Source organism: Nelusetta ayraudi, unplaced genomic scaffold (assembly GCF_046127955.1).
Source record: "Nelusetta ayraudi isolate G7.1 ecotype Tasmania unplaced genomic scaffold, CSIRO-AGI_Nayr_v1 ptg000129l, whole genome shotgun sequence".
Lineage (NCBI taxonomy): Eukaryota > Metazoa > Chordata > Actinopteri > Tetraodontiformes > Monacanthidae > Nelusetta > Nelusetta ayraudi.
Genome location: NW_027466179.1, coordinates 316,001 through 342,047, shown reverse-complemented (window position 1 = coordinate 342,047; position 26,047 = coordinate 316,001). Strand labels below are relative to the sequence as shown.

At 50.1% G+C, this 26,047-nt stretch overlaps 2 protein-coding genes across 2 annotated transcripts; both read right to left on the bottom strand.

Annotated features, from left to right (window-relative positions):
- Nucleotides 1–15,030: 15,030 nt before the first annotated feature.
- On the bottom strand, nt 15,031–18,499 carry LOC142904583 (potassium voltage-gated channel subfamily A member 1-like). The gene is made up of 2 exons (XM_076050772.1): nt 17,873–18,499; nt 15,031–17,197 (listed from the first exon to the last, which is right to left on the bottom strand). The coding sequence occupies exon 2, from the start codon at nt 16,889–16,891 to the stop codon at nt 15,416–15,418; it is 1,476 nt and encodes a 491-aa protein (XP_075906887.1). The 5' UTR covers nt 16,892–17,197; nt 17,873–18,499; the 3' UTR covers nt 15,031–15,415.
- Nucleotides 18,500–21,281: 2,782 nt separating this feature from the next.
- Nucleotides 21,282–22,944, bottom strand: LOC142904584 (shaker-related potassium channel tsha2-like). The gene has a single exon (XM_076050773.1). The coding sequence runs from the start codon at nt 22,724–22,726 to the stop codon at nt 21,299–21,301; it is 1,428 nt and encodes a 475-aa protein (XP_075906888.1). The 5' UTR covers nt 22,727–22,944; the 3' UTR covers nt 21,282–21,298.
- Between the last annotated feature and the right edge of the window lie 3,103 nt (nt 22,945–26,047).

Sequence of the window (26,047 nt, the reverse complement as noted above, 5' to 3'; positions counted from 1 at the left end):
TGAAAATATAATCCTCATCCAGTCTTCAGAAATGACTCCACGTCGCCCCCTACGTAGTCGTCTCTTAGCTTGGTTTGTACTTCATGGGAGGTGCGCGCCGAGAGACCGACTCAGCCAGGATGACAAGTCCAACCCATGAACTGAATCCTGAAACACTGTCAAACTTTCATTCACCAAAGATTGCAGCAGGTCCTTGCAAAAAAAAACAAGCTGCAGCCACTCACTCAGACATTTCTCTGCTCATTTGATAACGCAGACGAAAAAGAAAAAAATCCCATGGCACACCGAAAAACCAAACATATTACAAAATGAATGAATTGAGGAAGGAAAATAGGCTCAGGTTCCTTTTAAAGCACAGTCACTCCACAATGGAATGTTTTTGTTTTTTTTAGACCAATCAAGTGCATTTGGACAATTTTTCACGGCACACCTGACAGTATCTCACGGTGCACTGGTGTGTCGCAGTGGTTGAGAAACAATAGCTTAAACTGCCTCAATATTTGGAGCCCTCCCTCCCCCCAAACACACACACACACACACACACATACACACCAACCATGGACTCTGTCTAGCTAAATGCTAAATGTTCATACTCGCAGCTCTCGACCAGGTGCAGTAGCACACAGGCTCGGATCTCCTGCTGCTCACAGCTTGAGGCTGCAGCTGCTGAGGAGGCCGGAGCAGAGGGAGGAAGGTGAGTGTAGAAGCTGTGCTGTGACAGTGAGTCAGCAGCAGCAGCAGCAGCAGCACGGAAGAGGTGGAGCAGGCTGGCTGGCTGGCTGGCTGGCTGGCTGGCTGGGTGGGTGGGCTGTGCGGTGTTCCTGGACCGACACTCCACTGATGCAGACGCTGCACTGAAACATAATGGAGGCGTCTCTGATGACGCACCGTCGACAAGTGCACTGGTTTATTTTCTGCAGCAAAACAACTTTGTATGAAGGCAACGAGTGGATTATTATTATTATTATTATTATTATTATTATTATTATTATTATTATTATTATTATTATTATTATCATTATTATCAGTAGTAGTAGTAGTATCTTTGTCATCACTGCTGGCAGCTCCTTATCATTAATTGATTGCTGATTCAACTTACTGAAACAGGACTGTTTACTCGTGCTCATTAGCGGCCAGGCAGGAGTGAGCAGGAATGATGAAGCAAAAAAAAAAAAAAAAGAGAAAGAAAAACATTCAGATGCAGTTTGATCAAACGTGATGCTTGTTTTTCTATTGGAGCAGAGTTAAGGAGACGTCTCCTTCACATCCCCATTGATAAGTGTCAAACTAAAGGTCAGAGCTTTTTTGAGTGTCTGCAAATGCTGGTGGGGGATTTAAAAAAAAAACAAAAAAAAAAACAGAACAGATTTTTCACTCTGCCACAATGCCGGCTTTTGCTGGGGTTCACGCTTTTCAAACTGCTGAAATCTTGCTTTCCAGGAGGACTGCAGCTGGAGGGGGGGTGGGGGTGGGAGTGGGGGTCGGGGGGGTGGGGTGGGGGGTGGAAGCGCTGCAGTGGCAGTCACACAGGAGTCTGTATAAAGAGCTCATGGACAGATTCACAAGAAAAGCGCAGCTAATGAGAGGGAGGTTGTTTTACTATAGGATGCTGAGGGACACACGCCTGCAGTGCCTGGTCAGCGGCAGACAGGCGTGATGACTTATGGTTTATTAACCTTTGATGAGAAATTAGATCCATTTTTAGGGCAGGACTACTTTGTTTAAACCAAGACAATGGCCGGCGTTGTTACGGTTTGATGCTTTTAAAAAGAAAAAAGGCTCCTGGTGCTCTTTCCCGAGACCTGAACTTATTGACCCGTTCAATTATTTAGCCTGAGCAAGCACAGTTCCATAATCTATACTGATATTGTTCCCTTTTTTTCCTCTCTCTTAGGCAAGCGGCCCGAATCCACACATTTCAAAACTCCACGCCTCGTGTCATCGAGGAGGACGGTGTGAAGTCGCACGCAGAGGTGAGACGTCTCCATGCGACAGCTTGGTGATGGCAGATGATATATATACACACGGTGTATTTCCGGGCCTGCAGGGGAAAACCTGCAGGGACGGCTCTCAGCAGAAAGCTCTCTCTCTCCCTCTCTCTCTCCATTTGTCAGCCTTTGACAGGCCGGATCTCCAGCAGGGCTGCACGCGCTGCAAGAAATGACCATTTGGAAAGTGTGGTTGCACATCAGAGGTGCAGTTAGCAGATTTCTAGGGTTCACCTTTCAGGTCAGCTGGTGCAAAAAAACTTTGCCACTTTGGCTTGGTGGGCATTAATATTAAAGATTATCATCCAGGTTCATAATAAGGTTCAGAAAAACAAAACAGCTAAATCACTTAATTAATGTAGCAGTGCTGAAGGAGACAAGAATGATGAATGATTTAATATCATTATTTTTTTAGCATACATAATAATATGAAGTAGTAGCAGCAAAAATCACAAGAGTCATTGACCTGCATTGTTCACAGCCACTCAACACTCAAGCCACACCTCCTGAGGTGGTAATAACTCCGCCCACTCACTTTTACTTCCTGTTTTTTTTTCCCTCCAAAATCGCTGCAGCGGAACAAAGCATCAGCCGGTGTGAGTTTTAAAAGTTGACTGTGCATGTTTCTGTCCAACTCTGCAGCCTCCCACTTGTCAGACACGCTACATGCAGTCTATCTTGTCTTACCGTGAGCGCCTGGATCGTGTGTGTATTTGAAGGCTAAGCCTTTGTGTAGAAGAGCAGCATTGTCAAATTGTTCTCGGGATTCTCAGATGCATTGATGAGCCAAGCGAGCTCTTGACATGTGCATGTGATTTGCTTGCATTAGTTTGTGTTGATCTTCTGTCCAGAGCAAATCATCTTGCAATGCACAATAACAAATAATTGTTTCCCAGAGGGTTTAAATGTGCGTGTTCAGTGAGTTTGTTTTGGGTTCATGCTACAAAATCAGGTGTTGCAATTCAGATTTAGAGAAAAGTGAAATTCTTCAGTGCCAAGCCATTTTATCGAATGTCTGTGTGAATATGGGGGCGGGCGTTTGTCTGTGTGCGTTGGTGGGGAGGGGTGGGTCCGTATGGGGTTGGGGGGGAGGGTCAGTGGAGCTTTTTATTTTTTTCCTCATTGTTACTATTGTGATTGTTGTTCTTCTTCTTATTATTATTATTATTATCTTTCTTTGTTTTGTTTTGTTTTTATTTTATTTTGTTAAGCACTGTGGGTTGCACATGTTGTGCATGAGCAGTGCTATATAAATAAAGTTTATTATTAAAAAAAAAAAAGAAACTTTGCTTATTGGAACAGATTTTAGTGGCTGCTTTAGCAACCAAAGAAAGTCACTTGACTTAACGATAAACATTGCAATTTACACTGCAAACACGTCGATCGGTCCCTCTGCCTTTTAAAATATTTACACATGGAAGATTGATCGACCCAATGAGGGCGGGACACTTTTTGCAGCGTGCTCAATTCTCCACTGACCCTCGCAAGGCTTTACAGTAAATTCCACCGGCAGTTCACTTAATGTGTCCCGGCCAGGAAAACTAACATGCTCCTCCATCATTAGACGGCATGTAATGGCTCCACTGGGGTCTCGTCCGCTGGCCTCCGGTTGGGGTGGGGTCTGTATGTAGGGCAACGTGGTCCCGTTCCCTGCGTTCTCCCCCTCGTTTGGCCCTTCAACAGGACGAGCTCACACCTTTTTTTTTTTTTTTTATTGAGTAATCAATACCCCACCCCAAACATCACCTCCCACAATGCATCGTATATTTGCCGGTGCCGCAGCTGTGGGGGGGGTGAGGGGGGGTGCTCGAGGTTATGAGATTGAGATTCCTGCCTCCCATAAATCAGAATTCAAGCATGGAGTTTGTGTGACGACCTTTCACCTTTCAGTGCGGCGGGAGTTTTTAAGTCTGGAATCTTGCAGAGTCATCCTGCGCCCACCTTCAGTCTTCCTGCTTTATGACTGCGGCAAAAGCGGTAAAGGACAGAATTGTGGCGGTGACATTTGCAGTTTGATTCAATTTTAAGGAGCTTGATTCATCGGTATGCAGGTGCGCCGCTCGATATTTTTTTTTTTTTAGGTCCAATGACTAAAAATCAGTTTTGCCCCCCCCCGCCCAATCATCCATGCTGTTTTCTTTTGTTTCATTTAGAAACAAATAACATAATTATGGTTAAGGTTGCATCCCTTATTTTACTGTATCTTCATGTAAGTCACATGATGAGGAAGTAACCTATAAAATGATACAATGCATGAACAAAGAGTCTGTGAAGTGAGTGAATGAACGAATGAATAAAGGGATTGAAAAAGCCAAGAACTGAAGCTTTAGAAGGGAAGCTTGCGATACATCACTTGACGAAAAAATACAATATTAGGAAAAGGGTATTTATTGAAAAAAATGAAACATTTCTGCACATTCCTTGCATCTTTTTTTTCTTCCCCCCTTTCTTTTCTTGGTTTTGTGTTCGTCAGCCTCCTCGAGCCATGGCGCAGTGATGCAAGTGAAGTGAAGAAGGTCGCAGCTTCCTTTTGATGTAAACTTCTGAATTTCCCCCCCCTCAGACGAGCCAGCTGACGCTGCACGGCAGGCGGGCGGGCAGGCGGGCGGGCGGAGCGTGTAAACGGAGATCCGGATCACCTGATACCACAAGGACACATCCAGGCACAGGTATTCACACTGCAGCCAGCCACCGATGCTCTGGGTGGAACACAAACACTTTGCATTGAACAGGAACAAATGGACATTTTTAAGCTTGAGGCACGAGTATTTAAAATCTTTATTTACGGCGGAGTTTTTTAAAAAATATATATATTTTAATTAAAAAAGAGCTGAATTAGGCCGATGCACACGGTATTTCGTGTCATCTGAGGATCCTGCACACTTGGCTCACTTGTTGTTTTCACACAAACGTAACATTTCCATCAAATCGCAGCTGAACTTGGAGTTTATTCTGAGGTTTTTTTTGCTTGCCAAGCCACAACCGTGTCTTACATTGCACGCGTCTGTCCTAAATGCTTGACATGTTGAGCACGTAGATTCACCGAGTGTTTAAATGAGAGCGATGTGATTGCTAGTGGAGTGTCTGCCGACTCAAAGGGGGGCGGGAGGGTGTTTGTGTCAGATTCAGTGCAGTGCAGGGTGACTGCGATGGAGTGTGTTTTAACTTCAGCGTTCAACACGCCGGTGGTTGCGAGTTTTGTGAACGTCACAGGCTGCTTGCTACTCACCAGCACCTGGAATCACTCCACCAGTGCAAAACTGCATGTTTACGCTTATTTTCCTCAAAATCTTCTCAAATTTCCTCAAAATTTCCTCAAAATCTTCTAAAATTTCCTCAAAATTTCCTCAAAATTTCCTCAAAATCTTCTCAAATTTCCTCAAAATTTCCTCAAATTGTCTTCATTTGTTTGAAGGTTTAATGTTGTGTGCGTACGTTGTTGGAGGATAAATATAAATGATAAATATAATGGCGCTTCGGTCCAACCATATTGCAATGGCTGCAGCTGCATCCTCTGCATCACCCTGGGTAAAACGGGGTTGTCCCTCAGACCTCCGTCCTCTCTCCTCTGCGTGCTTTCACGGGATCCTTTTCCACGATGGTCGTGTGGGCCCGGCGGCAGCGGTGAAAGACAAAGAGGCTCAGTGCACCCGCCCGACTTTCCCAGAGACCATTTGTGGACTTGCAGAAGGACGAGGAAATTATGGACGGTGCCCTTAATTATTAAACAAGTGTGTCAGCAGCTCGGCCTGATGGAGGTAATGCAAAGAGGAAGTGGTCCAGAGAGAGGGCCTCTGGGATCGGAGAGGGTGGGGGTGGAGGGCTGCTAGGCTCGGACCTGGGCTGCGGAGTGGAGTGGCGGCTGCTGTTAGGGCTTTAGCCTGAGCGCTGGCTATCCAATAATGCTGTCAAAGCTATTTTGTGTATTGTTAGCATTGGGAGAACCTCCAGCAGCCCAGCCCATTCTGTCCACGCAGGCCGCCGCTGCTCTCCGGCCACGCCTCAGGACGGCATGCGATCCGATACGGACCAAACCATGCGATACTTTGCCTCGGCGCTCCGCAATGAAAAGGCCCTTGAGAAACTTTTTGGATGATGTCAACAGGAACGAGCGTGGCACTGTTGTGAAGGGGGGGTGTGGGGATGAGTGTCTGTCTTCAGAGAGATCGATGGGGGATATCAAGTGAGCCAGAGGCCTGACTCAGGACAATCAGCCACCTTTTCCCCTCTCCCTGGGTGTGTGTGTGTGTCTGTGTGTGTGTGTGTGTGTGTGTGTGTGTGTGTGTGTGTGTGTGTGTGTGTGTGTGTGTGTGTGTGTGTTGAGAATGAAAGACGTGATTTGTTTCCTTGCAGCTCTGAACACTCACAGCAAAGTCTTTTCATTCAAGGAGCTGCATCTATCTGTTGGTGGGTGGAGGCTAAAGGCTGTAGGTGGAGTTGGAGGCTGGAGGTGAATGTGGAAGCCTGGAGGTGGAGGTCTGGAGTTAAAGGTGGAGGCCTGCAGTTGGAGACTGGAGGTCTGGAGGTGGAGGTCTGGAGGTGGAGAACTGGAGGTGAATGTGGAGGTCTGGAGGTGGAGGCCTGGAGTTGGAGGTCTGGAGGTGAATGTGGAGGTCTGGAGGTGGAGGTGGAGGCCTGGAGGTGGAGGTCTGGAGGTGGAGGTCTGGAGGTGAATGTGGAGGTCTGGAGGTGGAGGTGGAGGCCTGGAGGTGGAGGTCTGGAGGTGGAGGCCTTGAGGCAGAGGTGCAGGCTGAGGCTGGACGGACGTCGAGCTCAGCGGAGTGACACTGACAGCCGACAGCGCCTCCGTTAGTGGGCGGTGCTGATCAGGGATTAGCAGCCCAGTGGCTTAAACCTCTGGTTCTAATTACTCCCCCTGCGTTCACACTGCCTGGTTGACGCCTGGGGGCAGCATGCAGCGATTGGCAGCGCTCAGTAACTCCTCAGCAGGCCCAGTCACCACCATCACCACCACTAGTTTCATCGCACTGTGCCTGGAGGCTGCAGGACACTGCAATGTCAGTTGGAGAGCACTTTATGCCACTCAGAAAGTGATGATGAAGCATAATGACATCATAAAATCTGGGCAAGATGTGTGAGATTTTTTATTTTTAAGAATAAAATCTAACACTGACATGATCATTTTGGGGGGGGGGATTAAAATATTCTAAATACATACATATGTAGTAAATACATGCACATAGAATCCCTCGATATAGCCTCTCAGGAACAATTACCAATCTAAAAAAGAATGATAATCCACAGTCAATGTTTCAATGTTTTTATTGGATCCAGTCGGAATATGACCGGACCAATCCCTGCGGCCTTCAAGGGAAAAGAGGCGGGCTTTAGTGGTCTGGCTGCCTCGGGTGCTTGTGCAGTGCAGCAATTTCATGGAAACTGAACAACGCTCTGTCATTCAAAGCAGCTGTGAGGGATTTAATTAAAGCGAGCGGCGACGGAGAGTGGAAGGCCTTCGCCTCCACCAACCGGCTGCGCACTCGCTGCTGGCTGGATAGCTTCCCAGCTTCCCAGCTTCCCGAAGGAACAAGCGAAACGTTCCGGCCCGCCGGTGGTTAATATTAACCTGGGCGGCGTGAGCGCTCCTCCAATCCCAGGCTGCAGACTGCTGCTGTCTAACGGCCGAGCCAGGATCTCTGGATCGCTGCGAGTGGGCGTGTGGGGTGCAGATAAAGACACGCAGCAGCGGCAGCAGCAGAAGGACATCACACACACACACACACACACACACACACACACACACACACACACACACAGCACAGTGGGTGTGATGACTGAGCTCCTCCACAGTCCGGTGAAGCTTCGCAGGCAGCAACACCGGCGAGAGAGAAAAGAGAGACACAGAGGAAGGACGGAGAGTCGGAGCGGGACGGGCGCCAACTCCCCCCCCCACCCCACCCCTCTTCCTCCCGCCTCCACCTGCACCCTCCCTCCCTCCCTCCTTCCCTCCGCCGCCCGCCGAGTGAGGAGTGCTGCATTTCCTGAGGGCAATGCAGAGGACGAGGGAAAAAGGTCGGCGTGCGGCAAATGCCGAGCAGGGCCAATGGGGGGGGGGAGCAGGTGGGGGGGGGGGGCAGGACGGAGAGGGTTGGACGCAGAGTCGGGGGACAGATGGACGCGGAGGGACGCAGATGAGCCGTGGTGTTCACTCACTCAGCTCTCCGAGCCGTCAGAGGACAGAAGTGGCGGTGAATCATTTTCACACCGCGGCGAGAAGCGAACTGCGCCCACGCATCTCGTCCGTCCCTCCGTCCCTCCGTCCATCAGTCCGTCCATCAGTCCGTCCATCAGTCCCTCCGTCCGTCCGCTGCTGTTGCATGATCGGACACGTGTGTCCTGGACAGACGCACCTTTTTTTGGTTTCTTTTTCTTTTCTTTTTTTTTTTGAATACAAAAGGCGGTCTGGGGTTGTCGTGAGGGGTTTGTTCTCTGTCAGGCCGGCTGACGGCAGCCTCGGAGAGGAGAGTCGTGCGTGCGTGCGTGCGGTCGTGGAAGCCTCCAGACCTCCAGACTGAGGAGATAATTCATGCACGAGTGGTGAGGCCACACGTCGTCCTTTTGGAAACTGACGAGTGCGATTGTCGAGCGTCTTTCGGGGGGGGGAAAAGCTGCAAGAATGTTCCCATCACGACAACTTTGCAAATGTGTCAGTACAATTTTTTTTTTTTTTTTTTTTTTTTGGGAGCATTATTATTTATTTATTTTCATGCGATCAGACAAGGAATCATTTTGGGGGGGGCCTCAGCTTGCACCACAGGGTCACCTTGGCCAATGGGGCGATGGCTGACGACCATTTTATGATATCGATCCATATCAATATCAGTGTGAAATCTCTGGGAACAATAGACCCGCAGTAAACAATCATATTTGATATATTTGCTGCGATATCAATGGAAAAAAAACACAATAAAAATGAACCAAAATTGCAATTTTGTGTCTCGGCCTGAAGTCTTCATCGTTCCTCTGATTGTTGCAGTAACCCCGTAGCACCCCAATCATTTGATGTAAACTCACTCTTTTTTTTTTTTTTCTTCCATCCTTTAAGCAAACTTTTAAAAGTACCTTCAGAACGACATACAAATGATGGCACCTGGAGTTGCTACGGCACTGCAGCGGATTTTTGTTGTTGTTGTTGTTGCCTGAAACACTCATTGTCATGTGACCACGACGGCATGTGAAATGACAATCCCCCCCCCCCCACCCCCCCCAAAAAAAAGAAGAAGAAGAAGAAAATTGGCTGCAGCCGTGATATTTTTAGGCTTCCTCGTGCAGCACATGTTGGACGCTCGGGAGGTGGCTGCACTCTTGAGCGTGTGTCTGTGTGTGAAAAGAGTGAGTGTGCGGCGTGTGGGGAGCGTGTTACAACCGGCGGGGGGGTGGAAGACGACGGTGGTGGTGGTGGTGGTGGGGGGGGTGACGACGGAGGTAAGTGGAGCTCTTCAGGGACGGGGAGGGGAGGGGGGGGGGATTAGCGTAGCGAACCATTACCTTGACGCCATGAATCAGCGCTAATGGCCTCGCTGAGCGGTGGCACGCGGCTCCTCGCAGATGTGCGACAGCTTAGCGCACACGTCGTCTTCTTATTGACGCGGCTTTGTTGGCTTCAGTTCACTTTTGTGCAGCTCCACTGACAATTGCCCCCCCCCCCCCATGCCCCCCCAACCCCCCCACCCCCACCCTGAGCCAAAAATGAGCAAACACCAGCGGATCCTTAAAAATTTATTGAAGTTGATGTAAGGTGAAATCATAAGTGGGAGTTCGGGGGGAGGGGGGGGGGGGGGGGCGGGGAAAAATAACCCTTGCATAGATCGCAGACCGTGCCTTTGTCATCATTGGACAAACTCAACAATTTAGAAGCATAATCTCATGTTCGTTTTTTTTTTGTTGTTGTTTTTTTTTTTTGTTGTTTTTTTGAAACACAAGGTGACAATGACAGCTGGATTGGATGAGACAGCCGGAAGGTTTCGTTTGGCTTGTGGGTGAAACAAAGAGTCCAACAGTCCGTTAACACTCGTCTCCTTGCAACTGTGTGTGCGTTCCGTAAGAGGGACAAAAACTCGTGGCGTCGCACGTCTGAGACACAAACAAGGTCCTCGGCGGGGTTTTTTTTTTGTTGTTTTTTTTTTGTGCGACTGGAGGATAACGGAGCAAGGCAACATTCGATCCTGCGTCCCTCCTCAGCGGGCAGGAAGCACTTCCAGTCATTCAGTCACATTCAGCACGAAAGAACAATGCCTCGGTAGCGTCTTCTTCTTTTTTTTTCCCCCCCTTATTTTGAAAGAGTTGTGTGAGTGTACGGCTCCGCTCAGGCCCAGCTCAGCGGCGCCGGGCTCGGATTCTGCCCTCGCTGCGGTCCCAACTGAGGAGCGGAAGGAACGGGAATGTCGCCGCCTGGAGGGGGGGGGGAGGGGGGCGGGAGGGGGGGCGTCGCAGGCGGCCAGACGGAGCAGAGTCCGAGAAACTAGCCCTTATTGTCCTCGCCTCACATTCACAGCCCCCGCCCCCCCCCCACCCCACCCCACCCCCCCACCCCCCCTGCCCACGCTGTCAGGACGGCCAGGATCGCCCGACGCCATCTCACTGATGAGGTCGGCGCTTAAGGTGCTTTTTAAAGAAATCCAGCAGAGGACACGTCTCGCCACAAGAAAACAACAGAAAGGAAAAGAAGAGAGAGTCCGGTCCAGGACGCCCCAGGGTCTCAGGGTTTCCCCCCTTTCGCTCGGTTTCTTTGAAATGATGCAGGAGAGTTGATCCGCAGTTTGAAAAGGCAAAACTCATGCAGTCTTCCATTAACCATGCAGGTTTTTTTGTTTTTTTTTCTGTTTTCGCGATTAATAGGTTTCTTGTAGAGATACATTACAGCAGCAGGTTAAGTAGTGGAAACATGAAGTGGCCTTTGAATGAGTTTGTTGGGGTTTGTTTTTTTTTTTTGGAAAATCTTCTCAGTAGTTTCTAGTATGGATCATATCACAGTCATCTTATTGTCCTGGCTCGCAAAAAACAAACAAACAAACAAACAAAAGTGAATCATCTTTGTTATTCCAGTATATGGCAACTTCTTCCTATAACATGTAAGCACTTCAAAACAAAAAACATACAAAAGTGATCAATATTCAGTATTTTTCTTTTTTTACTATTCTGTTACTATAGTTTATTCTGTTTCTATTCTAACGTCACTATATTTCACTTTGCTCTAGAGTTTTGTTTTTCGTCTGCAGCGTCTTCTAACGTGTTTTGTTGTTTAAGCTTAACACCTGAATGTGTAACATAGCAAAAAAATAATATCATAAACAACAATAAGCAGGCGTCTATCTCTCGCACGCAGCTGACCAGCCCGGTCCAGTCGAGATAGATCCTCACTAAGTGCATTATGGGACGTCCCTTAGGGGTCGTGTTCAAGGTGCAACCACGCAGTCCTTCCTGACAGCAAAAACACGTCCTGTCCAATAGGCCCACTGTTTAAAAAATACATATTTGGATTGTTTATAGTGGGGTTTTTTTTCTTGTTTTTTTTTTTTGTTTGTTTTTTTCACCATCTTCATTCCAGCTCCTTAGAAAATACACAGCACATAGTGTGAAGATGTTGGTACACAAACAGCCCTGTTGGAAGATATCCACCATTGCAGCTTCTGTCATTCAAAATAGACTCTTTACGCTTAGATTTATTTATTTTTTTACTTAAAAAGGACATTGTTATCAGTTTCTCTATTGCTGTAAAGAATGCATGTTCCTATTGGGTAACCGAATGCATAGCACCATCCATGCATGTCCTCACAGCTGGAGTTCAACCACTAATGGTTGTCGTATAAATTCTTTTTCCCTTTGTCTTGCGAATCTTTTTTCAGTATGACAAGGTTTTCCAGCTCTGACAATACAATAATGCATCTATGCACACTAATATAATACATGAAGTCCGTTAATATGTCCTGCCGTGCGAGAGAAACCTTTACACAAGTCAGAGTTCCCTGACACATTTTTTTTTCTTTTTTTCTTTTTTTTTTTTGCCCCCTTCTTTCGGGATTTTGCTGCTGACAAGGCTCTTGAGTTTTTCATCTGTCCTGAGGCAGACTCTCTTCAGCAGTACAGTACGGATATCGGATCAAATGACAAAACAGCGCAAGAAACCCACCGACCAGCCACCGCTAGCGAAACAACACCAACTACACTAGGATGGAAAGAAGTCCCCACAGAAGGAAGGCTTGTTTGGGCTTGACGTGACGAGACAACTGTGGTAGTTCTGTAGCACCACCCAGGTGTAGTAGCCAGTGCACCGACAGAGAGGTTTAAATAGAAAGCAGCAGTGCAGAATAGTTTTTTTTTTTTTTTTTTTTTCCTTTTAAATCCTGGACTTTGTCAGAAGGGCACTAACTTAGAAGGAAGCATACAGTGCAGTGCAAAGTGGCAAAATGGTCTCAGCGAGCTCATGCCAACACTGAGTGGTTGATTCATTGAGTTTTTCAAGTAGTCGTGACAATCAGTACATTGGCATGCACGTGTAATATTCCACTATTATTCCATAAATAGGTTTAGGATAGGTTGTTAGCATTTTCAGATTAAGCCATGTGGGGAATTCTCTTGTTAGTCGTGTTGTAGGAGCTGAGGTCTGTAGCAGTTGTCATGCAGGAATCACGTCTGTGAGTTTTTCATTTTCCACCGCATCTGCACACACACACACACACACACACACACACACACACACACACGCACGCACACGTCCCAAAATCCCTGCGAGCGACATCCACGATGGCACGAACAGAGACTCACATGTACAGCTTGGAAAAGGAACGAGTGCTGTGATGCAAAATTGTAAAAGAATGGCAACGTGAGTTTCTCCATGAACGTGACTGCAGCTTCACAAAGGAAGGAGCGTGAATAAACACTTGGCTGCATGGAAATAACAGTGGAATATTTGCTCTCGCGGCCACCTGGTTCCCAGAGTGAGGCCAAGAAGTGCAGAGATCCTCACGGACGTGTCCATGATCTATCTGCTGCTAGGCCGGTCTGAGACAGCATGCTGAGAAAGGACGCGCTGCGTGTGGTGCAAGCACAAGAAAAACAACAAAAATGGGAGAAGAAAAAAAAAAAAAAAACACTGTGCAAAAAAGTTGGGCTGCAACTTCTCCGTCCAGCAGAACAACCGATTTAACAGCTGCAGCGCACCTCCGGCTGCCACACGGCAGCCCTGCGTCATAGAAACCCGGGTATCCGACAACCTCCTCCCTGTCGCGGAGAGCCCGGCGTCTCTCCAAACATGTGTTCTGATTGTGCGCAGCGTAGTTGAGTGGAAACAAAGAGCCGGACTGCGGTGCACTACATGCCCTAAGTGCTCGTGTGAAGGCGATGCTTTGGGATGCTCACATTCATTGTTGCGTGACTGCAGTTGTACGCTCAAGTCTCCATTTTGCATTATGGTAAAGGAAGCCCCCTGCATTGAAGCTTGCAGCTCTGCAGCAAGTTCGCAGCAGGCTCGCTGAGGTAGAGACCCTGAAAGATGCATGGAGGGGGGCGGGGGGGGAGGGGAGGAAAGGGCGTGAATAAAACATGTCTCCTTTTTTTTTTTCTTTTTTTTTTTTCTTTTTTTTGAAGCCACGGATATTCCCTTTTTAAAAGTGGATGGGTAAACATGCAGAGTACAATACATTGCTTCTCTTTGTAAGGGCATAATTCAGTGCATGACAGCATGAGAACTGGGTTGTGCATAACAGCCATGGATCGCCTAATTGTTTCTGACCACAAGCACCCCGCTGTTGCTCGTCTGGCTTCGTTAGCATTGGCGAGAGAGAGCAGAGGGTGAAGCGTCTCTGCTCCGCCTCACAAATCCCATCATACACAGAGGCACTTTCACTGGTCCTGGTGGTGAGACGGGTTGCGGGACGGGCGGCGGGGGGGCGGGGGGGCGGGGGGAGGGGGAGGGGAGGGGGGTTTAAAGGCACTAGCAACTAATGTCATTAAAAACTCTCTGGAACGTGGTGTGAAATTTGGTTTTCTATCCCTCTCCGAACCGATTTGTACCAAAAACAAAAACAAAACCAAAACAAAAGTCATGACATGGAAATGGAATAGATCTGTTACAATTCTTGTCGAAAGAAGGTCCATGCACTGCACGATTGACTTAATACTGTAGTCGGTGCTATTTATCCTTTTATGCACTTTTGATAGTAGTATAACTGTTGTTTTCGTTGAAGACTTTTAACGATCTACTCTGCATCCGCCTGGTTGGTTTGGATATATCGGATCGCAATTCAGTAGCATCCAGAATTTGAATCAGTGGGCTGCCTGAATTGCAACAAGCTGCGTTCACATGCATTTAAATATAGGATAAAACCAGGATACAAAAGTACCTCAGTCAGTAGACCGTGATGCAGGTTGCTTTTTTTTCCCCCCGTCATGCTATGATCATGATTGCATCATTCAATTTTTATACTTTTTTTTTGTTTGTTTGTTTTGTTTCAAAACGGTTAGCATTGTCAGATCAAAAAGTCATCCAGTGCACCGGCGACAACAACAGATAAGGGAGGGGCGGAGGAACCGACAGGAGGAGCGGGGGGTTCTAAAAAATAAATAAACAAATAAATAAATAAAAAAATAAATAAAAAGCTAAACATCCTTTCCATTACGTGAGATATGTCTTGTGCATGCCAATATCGAAATGGAAGGCCTACAGTCATGCTTGCGTGACGCTTGCTCCTTGCCGCGGTGGTGAGTTGCATTCTGACGGGGGGAGGCGGGAAGGTTTTCGGTCGGGGTGGGGGTGACATTGTGACTGCGGCGTCCGCTCGTGGAGATGGCGGCGATGCCCCGTGAAGCGCGTACATGTGGCCATCTGTTTACATCCAAACAAGGAGTGTTCAGTCTTCCTCCGATAAGGTGCTTCCATGAGTAGTAGATCCTTTGCTGGGTGGGGGGGTGGGGGGGCAGAGGGGCCGCTTCACTTGGTGTCGCTCGCCCCCGACTGCAGATGGTTGCAACATGGTCTCTGCAGATTTTGTTAATTGTTTTTTTTTTGTTTTTTTTCCCCCCCCCCTTCGTTTAATGCGTTGTGCAAATTGCCAAAATGTTCTCAGTACTCCATGCATATAGTTTGAATTATCGCGCCGGCGACTAGTGGGACTGGATGTGCTCTGCACGATTGCGGATGATCTCTGTTTGATGCTCCTATAGGTACATAGACATAGATATAGATGTAAGATGAGCAGAATTAATTATTCTATCTACCTGTCCCATACTTGAACAGCTAAATACATACATTATTTTTTTTCTTCTTCTTCTTTTGTTTCCTGTCTAGCAGCCGAGCATCATCGTAGGCCTTATGCTTTGGGGAGGTAAATGAAGCATTCCTTACTAACGGTCTACTCCACATGTGACAGTCACACGAGGGGATCCCAACCTTCCCCCAGCGTCAGAGTCTAAACATCCGTGAGCAGCTTGCTTTTATTGACACAGTTCTGGTTGGCTAAAGTGCAGTTTCCAGTTCTCAGGTTGGCCTCCCTGAAGTTGTCAATGCTATTGTTGATGTCGCCGTCAATCTCCATGTACTCGGACTTGCTGACGGCGGAGGAGCTGCGGCGGCTAGAGTTGGTCTCGGACGGGATGTTGGGGTTGCTGACGTTGAGCAGCTGCGCCTGCTCCTCGCCCTCCGTCTCCCGGTGGTAGAAGTAGTTGAAGTTGGACACGATGACGGGCACGGGCAGTGCGATGGTCAGCACGCCGGCGATGGCGCACAGCGACCCCACAATCTTGCCCCCGATCGTGATGGGCACCATGTCGCCGTAGCCCACAGTGGTCATGGACACCACGGCCCACCAGAAGGCGTCCGGGATGCTGATGAAGTGGGACCCCGGCTCCTCCGCCTCGGCGAAGAAGACGGCGCTGGAGAAGAGGATGACGCCGATGAACAGGAAGAAGATGAGCAGGCCCAGCTCTCGCATGCTGGCCTTCAGGGTCTGCCCCAGAATCTGCAGTCCTTTAGAGTGACGGGACAGCTTGAAGATACGAAACACCCGGACCAGACGGATCACCCTGAGGATGGCCAGGGACGTCGCCTGCTCCCCGACCCCTTCCTTCTCGGGGTCCTCGGCCAGCTCCGTGCCCAGAGTGATGAAGTAAGGGATGATGGCCACGATGTCAATCATGTTCATCATGTTCTTGAAGAAGGCCGGCTTGCTGGGGCACGCCATGAAGCGCACAATCAACTCAAAGGAGAACCAGATGATGCAGAGCGTCTCGACGACGAAAAAGGGGTCGGTGAGGATGCTTGATTTGTAGTACATGGTCGTGTTCCCGACCGTGATCATCCGACCCATGGGGTCCTCCTTCAGCTGCGGCAGAGTCTCTAAACAAAATATGACTATTGAGATCAGGATGACCATCACAGACACTATGGCGATCCCTCTGGCGGTACCGGAACTCTCGGGGTGCTCAAAGAGGAGCCAGATCTGCCGCTGGAACTCCTTCTCGGGCAGCGGACGCTCCTCCTCCCTGATGAAGCCCTCGTCCTCGCGGAACTTCTCCATGGCGTCCACTCCGAGCTCGTAGAATTTGATCTCCTCCGAGAACATATCCAGCGGGACGTTGACGGGCCTTCGCAGTCGGCCACCGGACTGGTAGTAGTAGAGGATGGCGTCGAAGCTGGGCCGGTTCCTGTCAAAGAAGTACTCGTTCCTCAGGGGGTCAAAGTACCGCATCCGCTTTTTGGGGTTGCCCAGCAACGTTTCGGGGAACTGGGAGAGAGTCTTCAACTGGGTCTCGAAGCGGAGGCCGGCTATGTTGATGACAACCCGCTCGCAGCATTCGTGGTCATTGTGATCAGGCGGGTAGGCGTCCTGAGGGTGGCCATGGACGCCGGACGTCTCGTCCAAGTGATCTCCGGCGACTACCGTCATGTTTGGAAAGGAGGAGGAGGAGCAGTGTCCGGGAGGTTGGTTAGTCTGACCGAGCAGGCATTCAGGTTTGAGTTGGTGGGTGGGGGCTGGGGGCTGGGGGGGCCGGGGGGCGGGGTTGGGGCTGGGTGGGTGAGTGAGTGCACCCGCTCTCTCAGAGTCCAACCACCCTCAGGTTGCTGGAGTCCCCTGATGGGAGAGGGGCAGGTTGGCTGCTGCTCTGCCTCAGTGCGGCTCCACTGCGGTTCTCGCTGACTTGACCATTGCTGCTCTCCAGTGCATCTGCTGCTGCTGCTGCTGCTGCTGCTGCTGCTGTTACTGCTGCCTCTGTCATACACACAGCAAGAGGGAGAGGGAAGAGAGGATGGGAGGGGTGGAGGTGGAGGAGGAGGAGGAGGAGGAGGAGGAGGAGGAGGAAATAATGGGATCAAACAGCCAAGATATTTGCTGGCTCAGCATTTTTCTGCAGTTTACTTATTAATATATTTATTTACTCCTATCCCCGCCTGCAATTAGTGCAGTGATTCTGCTAAAGATTTTTTTTTTTTAATGACTCTCTCAGACACTTGACAAAAGCAACGTCTTTCGTTTCATTTGAGGCAAACCCGGCCCCCATTTCATCCGCATTTTATAATGTTTACAGCTTGTTCATGGCCATTATTATCTGACTGTCTTCCTTAATAGGCGTGCGCATTTCAGCACACTTTTCTAATTGGGAGGAGGGCAGATCTCAGAGGGGCACAGGCAGCGCTCCGTCCCACGCCACTCCGTCCAGCCTGAATTATGATGTGACGCATAATTTGATATTATCGCAGGTGATGGTTTTTTGGGTCCGCGCAGCTTTACATGTCCACTGCGGGACGAACAGGAGGAGGGAGAAGGAGGTGGGGGGGAGGAGGTGTGGGGGAGTGGGGGGGAGGTGGACAAAACAACCAAACACATAGACATTCTGCCCTGATCATGCAGCAGGTCCAGTGGTCTTACCGTGGTCTGACTCTGCCGGGTCCTTGAATGCGTCTTCTTGTCCTCGAGCGAAACCATCCGACAGCAGGTCAAAGCAGTTTGTCATGTGGAAACTTTACATCGTTGCACTACGACCGCCGTCCCACCGCACACTGGAGCCGGGCAGCTTCCTCCGTCATCCTCCGGCTGCATCCGCACGCCAAGTTTCCCCTCACACGGGCATAGGGACGCCGCCTGGGGCGTGCGGCGGAACAGGACGATGGTGTAGGAGGCGCAAAGGAGACGCAAAACCGGACGGGTGACGGTGAAACCGGGGAGACGGCGCGTCCAGCGCAGTCAGTTTACCGCAGGAGAGGATGCTGCGGGCGGGGGGCAGAGACTACGGTGCGGTGCAGGGCAGGGGACGAGCTGTTGGCATTCCCCGACATCACCGCATCAGCAGCAGTGTGGCCGTTTGTTTTCGTTGCCTCTGCATGCGCACGACAGCTGAGGTGGAACCACTGACGGCTGACGGAAGAGCCGGGGCGCGGCGACGCCTTCCCAGGACGAGCTCTCCTTCCTCCTCACGGCGGCAAGTTGTGTTGTTTTTCCCTCGCCGTGCATTTTAACGTGAGAGTGCAGGCGGGAGGGAGGGGTGGGGAGGAAGAGGAAGAGGAAGAGTGTGGGGAGGGAGTTCGGCAGCAGCAGCAGCAGCAGCAGCCGGCGGAGGAGGAGGAGGAGGAGGAGGAGGATGGGGAGGAGGGGGAGGGTTTCGACGCAATGCAGACCGGCTCTAGTGAAGCACGCCGCCAGAAGTCACACACACACACACACACACACACACACACACCGCACAGACAGTAGATCTGTGTTGTGCCAGCACTGGCGCAGTGAGGCTGCGCACAAAGAAACCGTTTGGGGAACCGAACCGCTAAATCCACATTTGGGCTCGTCACGAAATGGGAGATTGAATTTGTTACATCACTCCAGGGTTTTTCAGCGGGAAGTGTCGACGAGTTCAAACGTGAGAGACCCCACATACCGTATATGACTTTGAAAATTCAATTCTATAAGAAAGTTAAACGCCCCTCCCCCCCCCCCCCCCCTCTCCCCCCAACGTACCTCTAACACTCGACATTACATTAGGAAAATAAAATTAAAATTGAGCTTGTTTCACTTTTCAGAATGTGCCTTTTATGAGCGACATCGACTCTCACCCCCCCCCCCCCCGAGAGACCACATCCCAAGACAGGTGTGGACTCCGCCTCTAGAGACCACCTTGTTTTTGACTCCTTCCAAATATGCGGAAGGTCCAACATAACCAAACCCAGTGTTTGTGTTGGGGACTTGTAAACAGGGGGCTAAATGTCTTTATATCCACTTTCTCTACTTTCTGTGGATGGTTAATCTGGGATTTAAAACAATTCATTAATTCATTAGAAAAAAAATAAGAATAAAAAAAAAGACCTGAAAACGTAAATGGGAATTATACAATCAACTTTGCAATCAACTGTAAGCAACAGAAGAAACATGTTTCTGGGACAAGAGACTAAAAACACCCAAAGCAGCGATAAGAATGTGAAAGTCTCTTAAACAGCGTTGTGTTAAATTTTAGATGAAAGTTGTTTTGTTTTTGTTTGTTTGTTTGTTTTTTCTTCCCGATTTTTCAAAGAGCAGAGGATCAATGTCAGCACCACAGACAGTGATTCACCACATACAATAAATAAAAATAAAAAAATCCCTACAGAAATCTTCTCATTAGCAGCTCATTAGCTGCTCCTCTTCTTTGTTTGACTGGCTGTGGTACCTACGGAGGCCTGCAGGAAGTGTCAGTGGTCCAAACGACACACAATTTGGCCAGCAGCAAAATCACAAACTGTCTGACAGATCTTGTAAAGATCCAGGCCATTTACAACCTCCATATATATTTTTAATTTAATTGAACTCAATTGTATTTCTTCAGAAAAAGAAACATCTGCATCACACTGATAAACAAACAACAACCTGCCTCCATATTTACTTTCTCATAATTTATTTAGAAATTAAAAAAAAAAAAAGAAGAAGAAGAGAGAGAAATAATTAAGTTAAGTTCACATACATGTTTGAATTAGAAAAATAAATATTTTATTACATTCATAATTCACAAGTTTGTGTCATGCAGACGGTGCGTCGTGTTACGTCACGGGCTCTGTTGTAATGTTGTGTTGTTGTGACGCGATCTGAACGACAAGCAGCCAGACACAGCGTGGTCATGTTCAAAAGCCTGCACAAAAGAATGTTTCTCTCCGTGTCCGTCCCTCTCTCCCTGCTCATGACACACACAGTAGCTGACCATGTGGACAGGACATGCTTTAAACCAGTGGCATTTTTCCGAGGATTCCCCCGGAGGATTGTAGTGTCCCACGCTTTCAGGGTGACACAACACAAAAGCAACTTGGCATTGTTGTGGCATTGTTGTGATGAAGCTGTCCGGCTCTGCAGAGAAGAACTCTGATTAACGTCTGAATTTGACCTTTGTCTGTTTGTTTGTTTGTTTGTTTGTTTGTTTGTTTGTTTGTTTGTTTAGCTTCGATTAGCCAAAGCCAGTTGCAGCCGCAGAGGGGAAACACTGCAGCTGTGTTCAGTTCATCTCAAGCTCAGCAGTAGCGCTTGCAGGAATTTCAGTCGTCCACGGAGGGGCGCTCACACCACATGTGTGCACACCGGTTCTGCTCAGAGTTCACACGGAGGCACCTTGCGTGCCCCAGAGGAGGAAAGGCACCCTGGTGCGTTTGTTACGCGTTCTGAGAAGAGATGGAAGGCAAAACGTGTTCACCGTGATATGTTTTGTTTTGTTTTTTAGATCACGAGCTTCTTTTAACCCTGGAAAACTGGTTTCATGTGAATTCAGTTCCCTGAGGGACAGGCTTTGCCATCAATGTCCAGTCCAAAAAAAACCCGATCCAAAAGGCATATTGCCACTGTTGCAGTTCTTCAACGTGATCTCCCTTCAATCCACACTAGTCTGACTCCTCGACTCACCCGCTGTCCCGTGGCATTCTCTGCCTTTACGACCTGCTGGTCACTGCCTCCTTGTGAGTCACGGACACGTTGACGCACAGCTGCACCCCCAAACCCATCCACCCTGATCTTGGTTTTGCTGAAAGGTGGCGAGCCAAGAGGTTGACTGGCACGGCTCGGCGCGCGAGGCACCAGCCAACGTTTCCCATTCGTCCGTTCTTCAATTAGAGTTGCTCACGTCCCCACCTTTTAAGTTCTACATTAAAAGGCACCCGAGTCAAAACACTTAATCCAAGGCCACCGATGACGCGTTTTGCGCGGCCTTGAGCTTTTATTCTGCCTGCGGAGTTCCAACCAGGGTTGCAGTTCACCGGAGGAATGATTATGCTTTTGCCATCAGCTCTTCTCGTTAACGCCGCGGCTGTGGCACCATTAGAACCCCCCGCCCCAGATGCAGCAGCAGCCGCCTCACACATCAGTCAGTCTCAGGGAGTACGTGTCCACCGTGAGCACGTTGGGGCGCGTCAGTGTCTCCAAGTCGTCGCTGTCCTGGTAGGATTCCGTCACGGACAGCGACCGGCTGCTCTTGTTGGACTCGAGCTCGGCGAACGAGGGCGGCTGCTGCCCGCAGGTCACGTGCACATACTGCACGTTCTCCTCCTCCTCGTTCTCCCGGTGGTAGAAGTAGTTGAAGTTGGACACGATGACGGGGACGGGCAGGGCGATGGTCAGCACGCCGGCGATGGCGCACAGGGAGCCGACGAACTTGCCGCCGATGGTCGAGGGGCACATGTCTCCGTATCCCACCGTCGTCATGGTGACCACCGCCCACCAGAAGGCGTCGGGGATGCTGGAAAATCCCGACTCGGGGTCCTCGGCCTCCGCGAAGTAGACGGAGCTGGAGAACAGGACGACGCCGATGATGAGGAAGAAGATGAGCAACCCCAGCTCCCGCAGGCTGGCGTTCAGCGTCTGGCCCAGGATCTGCAGCCCCTTGGAGTGTCTGGAGAGCTTGAAGATCCTGAACACGCGCACCAGACGGATGACCCTGAGGATGGCCAGGGAGGCGGCCTGCTGGCTGCTGCCCTGGTGCTCGGCCAGGTCCATGCCCAGGGTGATGAAGTAGGGCGCTATGGCCACCACGTCGATCAGATTCATGATGTTCTTGAAGAACGCGGGCTTGCTGGGGCAGGAGAGGAACCGCATGGTGAACTCGAGGGAGAACCACACCACGCACAGCGTCTCCACCATGAAGAAGGGGTCCGTGAAGGGACTGGGCTCTCTGCCCTGCGCGCTGCCGTTGGTGACGGGCGCGACGGGGACCTCCCGGAACTCTGGCAGGGTCTCCAGGCAGAAGATGATGATGGATATGAGGATGACCATGACTGACACTATGGCTATTATCCGCGCGGGGCCCGAACTCTCGGGATACTCAAACAGGAGCCAAAACTGCCGCTGGAATTCGTTGTCGGGCAACGTGCGTTCCTCCTCCTTGGGCAGACCCTCGTCGTCCCGGAAGAGCTCGACGACTTCATCCCCCAGTTCGTAAAAGCGCAACTCCTCCAGGAAGATGTCCACGGGCACGCTGACGGGCCTCCGCAGCCGCCCACCCGACTGGTAGTAGTAAAGGATGGCGTCGAAGCTCGGCCTGTTCCGGTCGAAGAAGTACTCGTTCCGCAGCGGGTCGAAGAAGCGCATGCGCTTGCGCGGGTCCCCCAGCAGCGTGGCCGGGAACCGCGCGAGGGTCTTGAGCCGCGTCTCGAAGCGCAGACCCGAGATGTTGATGATCACCCGCTCGCTGCACTCCTGCTCCGCTGCGTCCAAGTCGGCGGCATCCTGCAGCAGAGGAGTCGCGGCCACGGCGTCGTCGCGGTTCTCCTGGGACACCACGGTCATCTTTTGCACCCCGCCGAGGGTAGAAAGTCCGCCACTCACCTCCCCGGTGCCGCGTCCGCTCGTCCCTGAGCGTGCGTCCTCCTCCGCTACACTGGCAGGAGTAATTTCCTTCTCCCGCCCTGGCTTGTGTTGACAAGCAGATTCAATTGTGATCCGGTCGAGGGTAAAGTTAATAGATACATAAATAAATAAATAAATAAATAAATAAATAAATAAATTAGAAAAATTAAATAAAATAAAAAAAGTTGTTGACAAACACGGTCCTTTGTCAGATTAGTGCCTGTGAACTGTCAGCCCCCAATGGCGCGCGCACACACACAAATCTCCGCTTGTGTAAGCCATACCCGCGGCTATCATATTCACACCATTTTAAACTCCACAGCCCTCCCCACGTTGAAAGGGCAGATGACACTTGCTGCTGCTGCTGCTGCTGCTGTCCCTCTCACACACTTCACCATACAACATTGCACTACTTTTCTCAGCCCCCCTTTTTCACAGTGTCCGTCGAGAGCTTCGAGACTTTTTCCTCCGCCAAGAGTCCCCGCCGCTCGTGTCCCATGAAGCTCTGCGAAGGTGGCCGAGGCGCCTCAGCAATGGACTCTCCCACCCTGCAGGGCCCTCATTCATGAAATCATGGTGCTATTCTTGTCACAAGGGGAACCTCCAGGACCAAGTCTCAGCCTTCAGCAGTTAAAAACAGATGAAGGGGGGAACGTCCGACTCGCCGGGCGGTGGGAGGTTTCTTAAACACATTTTTCACGACAACAAAAACAAACCAGGGCGCCGTTGCTCCACCTCGGAGCCTCTCTGGACGTTGCCAGACTGCAAGCCCGGCAGCTGAGTCGCTGGGGGAGGAAGAGCCGTTTTCGGCACGATAGAATGATCTTAGTAGAGAGAGACATGATTGGTTTTCTCGCGCCTAGCTGCTCTGCTGCTCACTTTACAAAGGCAGGTTTCATGAGGGCGTGGAGAAAGTGTGTGGATTTCCGTGTCTCGCACAGAAGAAGCCCTTGATGTGATTTGCAAACTGGCCCCCGCAGAGGAGAATCAGCTGAGCCGTCACCTGACGTCGGCCGGCAGCCTGCGTGAGCCGGACGGCACCTTCACTGTGAACAACGTGGAGCTCAAAAGAAGCACGAGGCCTTTTCACATCCACCCTTGGTCAGGGAAACGTCCCAGCCAGGGGTTGTGTAACAGCTTCCACACAGGGCAGGCGTGAATAATGCCTTCTACGTGATGTGGCTGTAAACGGATAGAAAACAAGGAGCTGCTCTGTCACAAACGAGTGCAAAATGACGTTGGATTAAAAAGTTTGGGCTGCTGTGAAGGGAGGTGGAAAAAAAAAGGACGGGCAATTATCTTTGGCCTTCTCTGGCAATTAAAGAGACGCGCCAAGGGACAAGTGTCGAATCCTGAACGCGCCCTGCAAATCCCCCCCGAGGTGGCAGCCAGTCCAATTGTTATCCAGAGCGGTTCTACAGTGGAATCACGCTGCGAATGGAATGGAGTTTTCAAAGATGAGAGTCTGGTGGGAGCAGAGTTTAGTCGGAGGTGCACTGCAGCATTGTGCTCTATTTATAGCTCACTTTCCTCCACATTCAAACACGCATCGGTGGCGTCTGGCCGCCGCCGCCGCCACCGCCGTAGCACAAGAGTAATAGCCGCGCTGGCGCTAATCGTTGCGTCGCGAGTTCTGGCCCGGATGACCTGCGCTGCAGCATAGATGTGGGTTGTCCTGAAAAGCGCCGCGGTGAACCGATAATTCAGCGCCGACGGTCGCGGGCGGGATTTTCGGAGGGCATTTTTCACAGCCGGGACAAAAGCTTGGATTTCAAGAGTCAGATGTCGGTGTCGGGGACACGGTGCCACCTGCTGTTAATCCGTTAGCTGTCAGGGTCACGCCGAGGTGTCAGGCCTTGGTCATATCCAAGGAAACAAACGATAACAAACAAGGGACGGGGACGGGACGGGATGGGACCACGTGACTCCAGTGTCGGTCGGTCTCCGGGGGGGGTGGGGGGGGAGTTTGTAAAGTGACACCATGTGTCACATTTATGGCTTTGCAATTGATTTTTGGTCTTTCTTTTGAGTTCAGCGTGTACTTTTGTTTAATGACAATTTAATTGCCTCCCCCCCACCCCCCCACCCGCCACCCGCCCTCACCAGAATATCTGAGGTGGGCGTCCCGACGGCTCGGTGGCCAGACAGACGTGCAGACTCGTCGCTGTAATGACACTTGGCGGTGGTGCGTCATAAAGCTCGAGTGCCGCGCGAATGCTGACAGCGAGGAACCCTCCCATCGTTAAAAATGGCTCGACCCCATAAATGCGGGAGACAACCCCTGCGCCGCCCGACCACACCCCTTCCCCACCCCACCCCCACCCACACCCCACACACACGCCCAGAAACCGGACACTTTGCATTCACTCACACCAAGAACTCACCTGCTTGAGCAAAAGAAAGAAAACAACAACTTTCCATTGACATTTGCACTTACAGTAATTATATTAATATACTGAAAGCAATTTTCAATCATTCAAATTTGTTCACAACAAATGACGGTAACTTTAACTGCAATAACTGTTTGACTTTACAGAACCGCTTTACTGTACTTTACAGTTTCTATACCAGTGCTTTCCAGGAACAATTTGTGTCTCCGGCCTTTGTGACATCATAAAGGGCGCTGATAGCACTCCTGAATTATAGTGGCAGATGTTGGCTCCTTCAGCTGAGGCAGCTGCCTCGTCTCTGTAAGCTAAAAACCCTGGATATCAATTTTGAAATTGCACATGTTGGATTTGATGGCTGCGCCAATGGGAAAATCTCTGCTTTGCCCCACTGAAACAATGTCACAAAGAGTTCCTTGACAACTTGATCAAGGGTGAGGAGTTTATTGCGATTCCAGACGTCTTGCTATTGACTTTGGAATTGTTTGAAACGGCCTCATGGGGTGGAAGCTTCTGGACCGAGGGGGAGTCCCTGAAATAGCTCCACCTTTACGGATTCATTCCAGCGTGTGAGACACTGTCATCGCCGTCCCCGCACAGCATACCCAGCGCCGGGTCACATGACCCCTCCTGCACCGTTCCTCTCAAGACTACATGGAAGTAAGAGGAGGTGATCTGAAGGAGCTGACGACTCGGACGGGTGACCTTCTCAACGGGGGCCTCTCTTTCACTTTTGAACACTCACACGCTGACATGATTGGCGCACATGTCCGTTCACCGCACTCACAGGGATGAAGAGACACTTTGTAAACACTCAAACTTCAGGAGGGAAGGAGGGCGGAGGGTGATAGCCGGAGGGAGTCAGTGTCGCATG

Coding starts and splice junctions, on each gene's coding strand:
- LOC142904583 (XM_076050772.1), bottom strand. CDS start 16,891: ATGACGGTAGTCGCCGGAGATCACTTGGACGAGACGTCCGGCGTCCAT.
- LOC142904584 (XM_076050773.1), bottom strand. CDS start 22,726: ATGACCGTGGTGTCCCAGGAGAACCGCGACGACGCCGTGGCCGCGACT.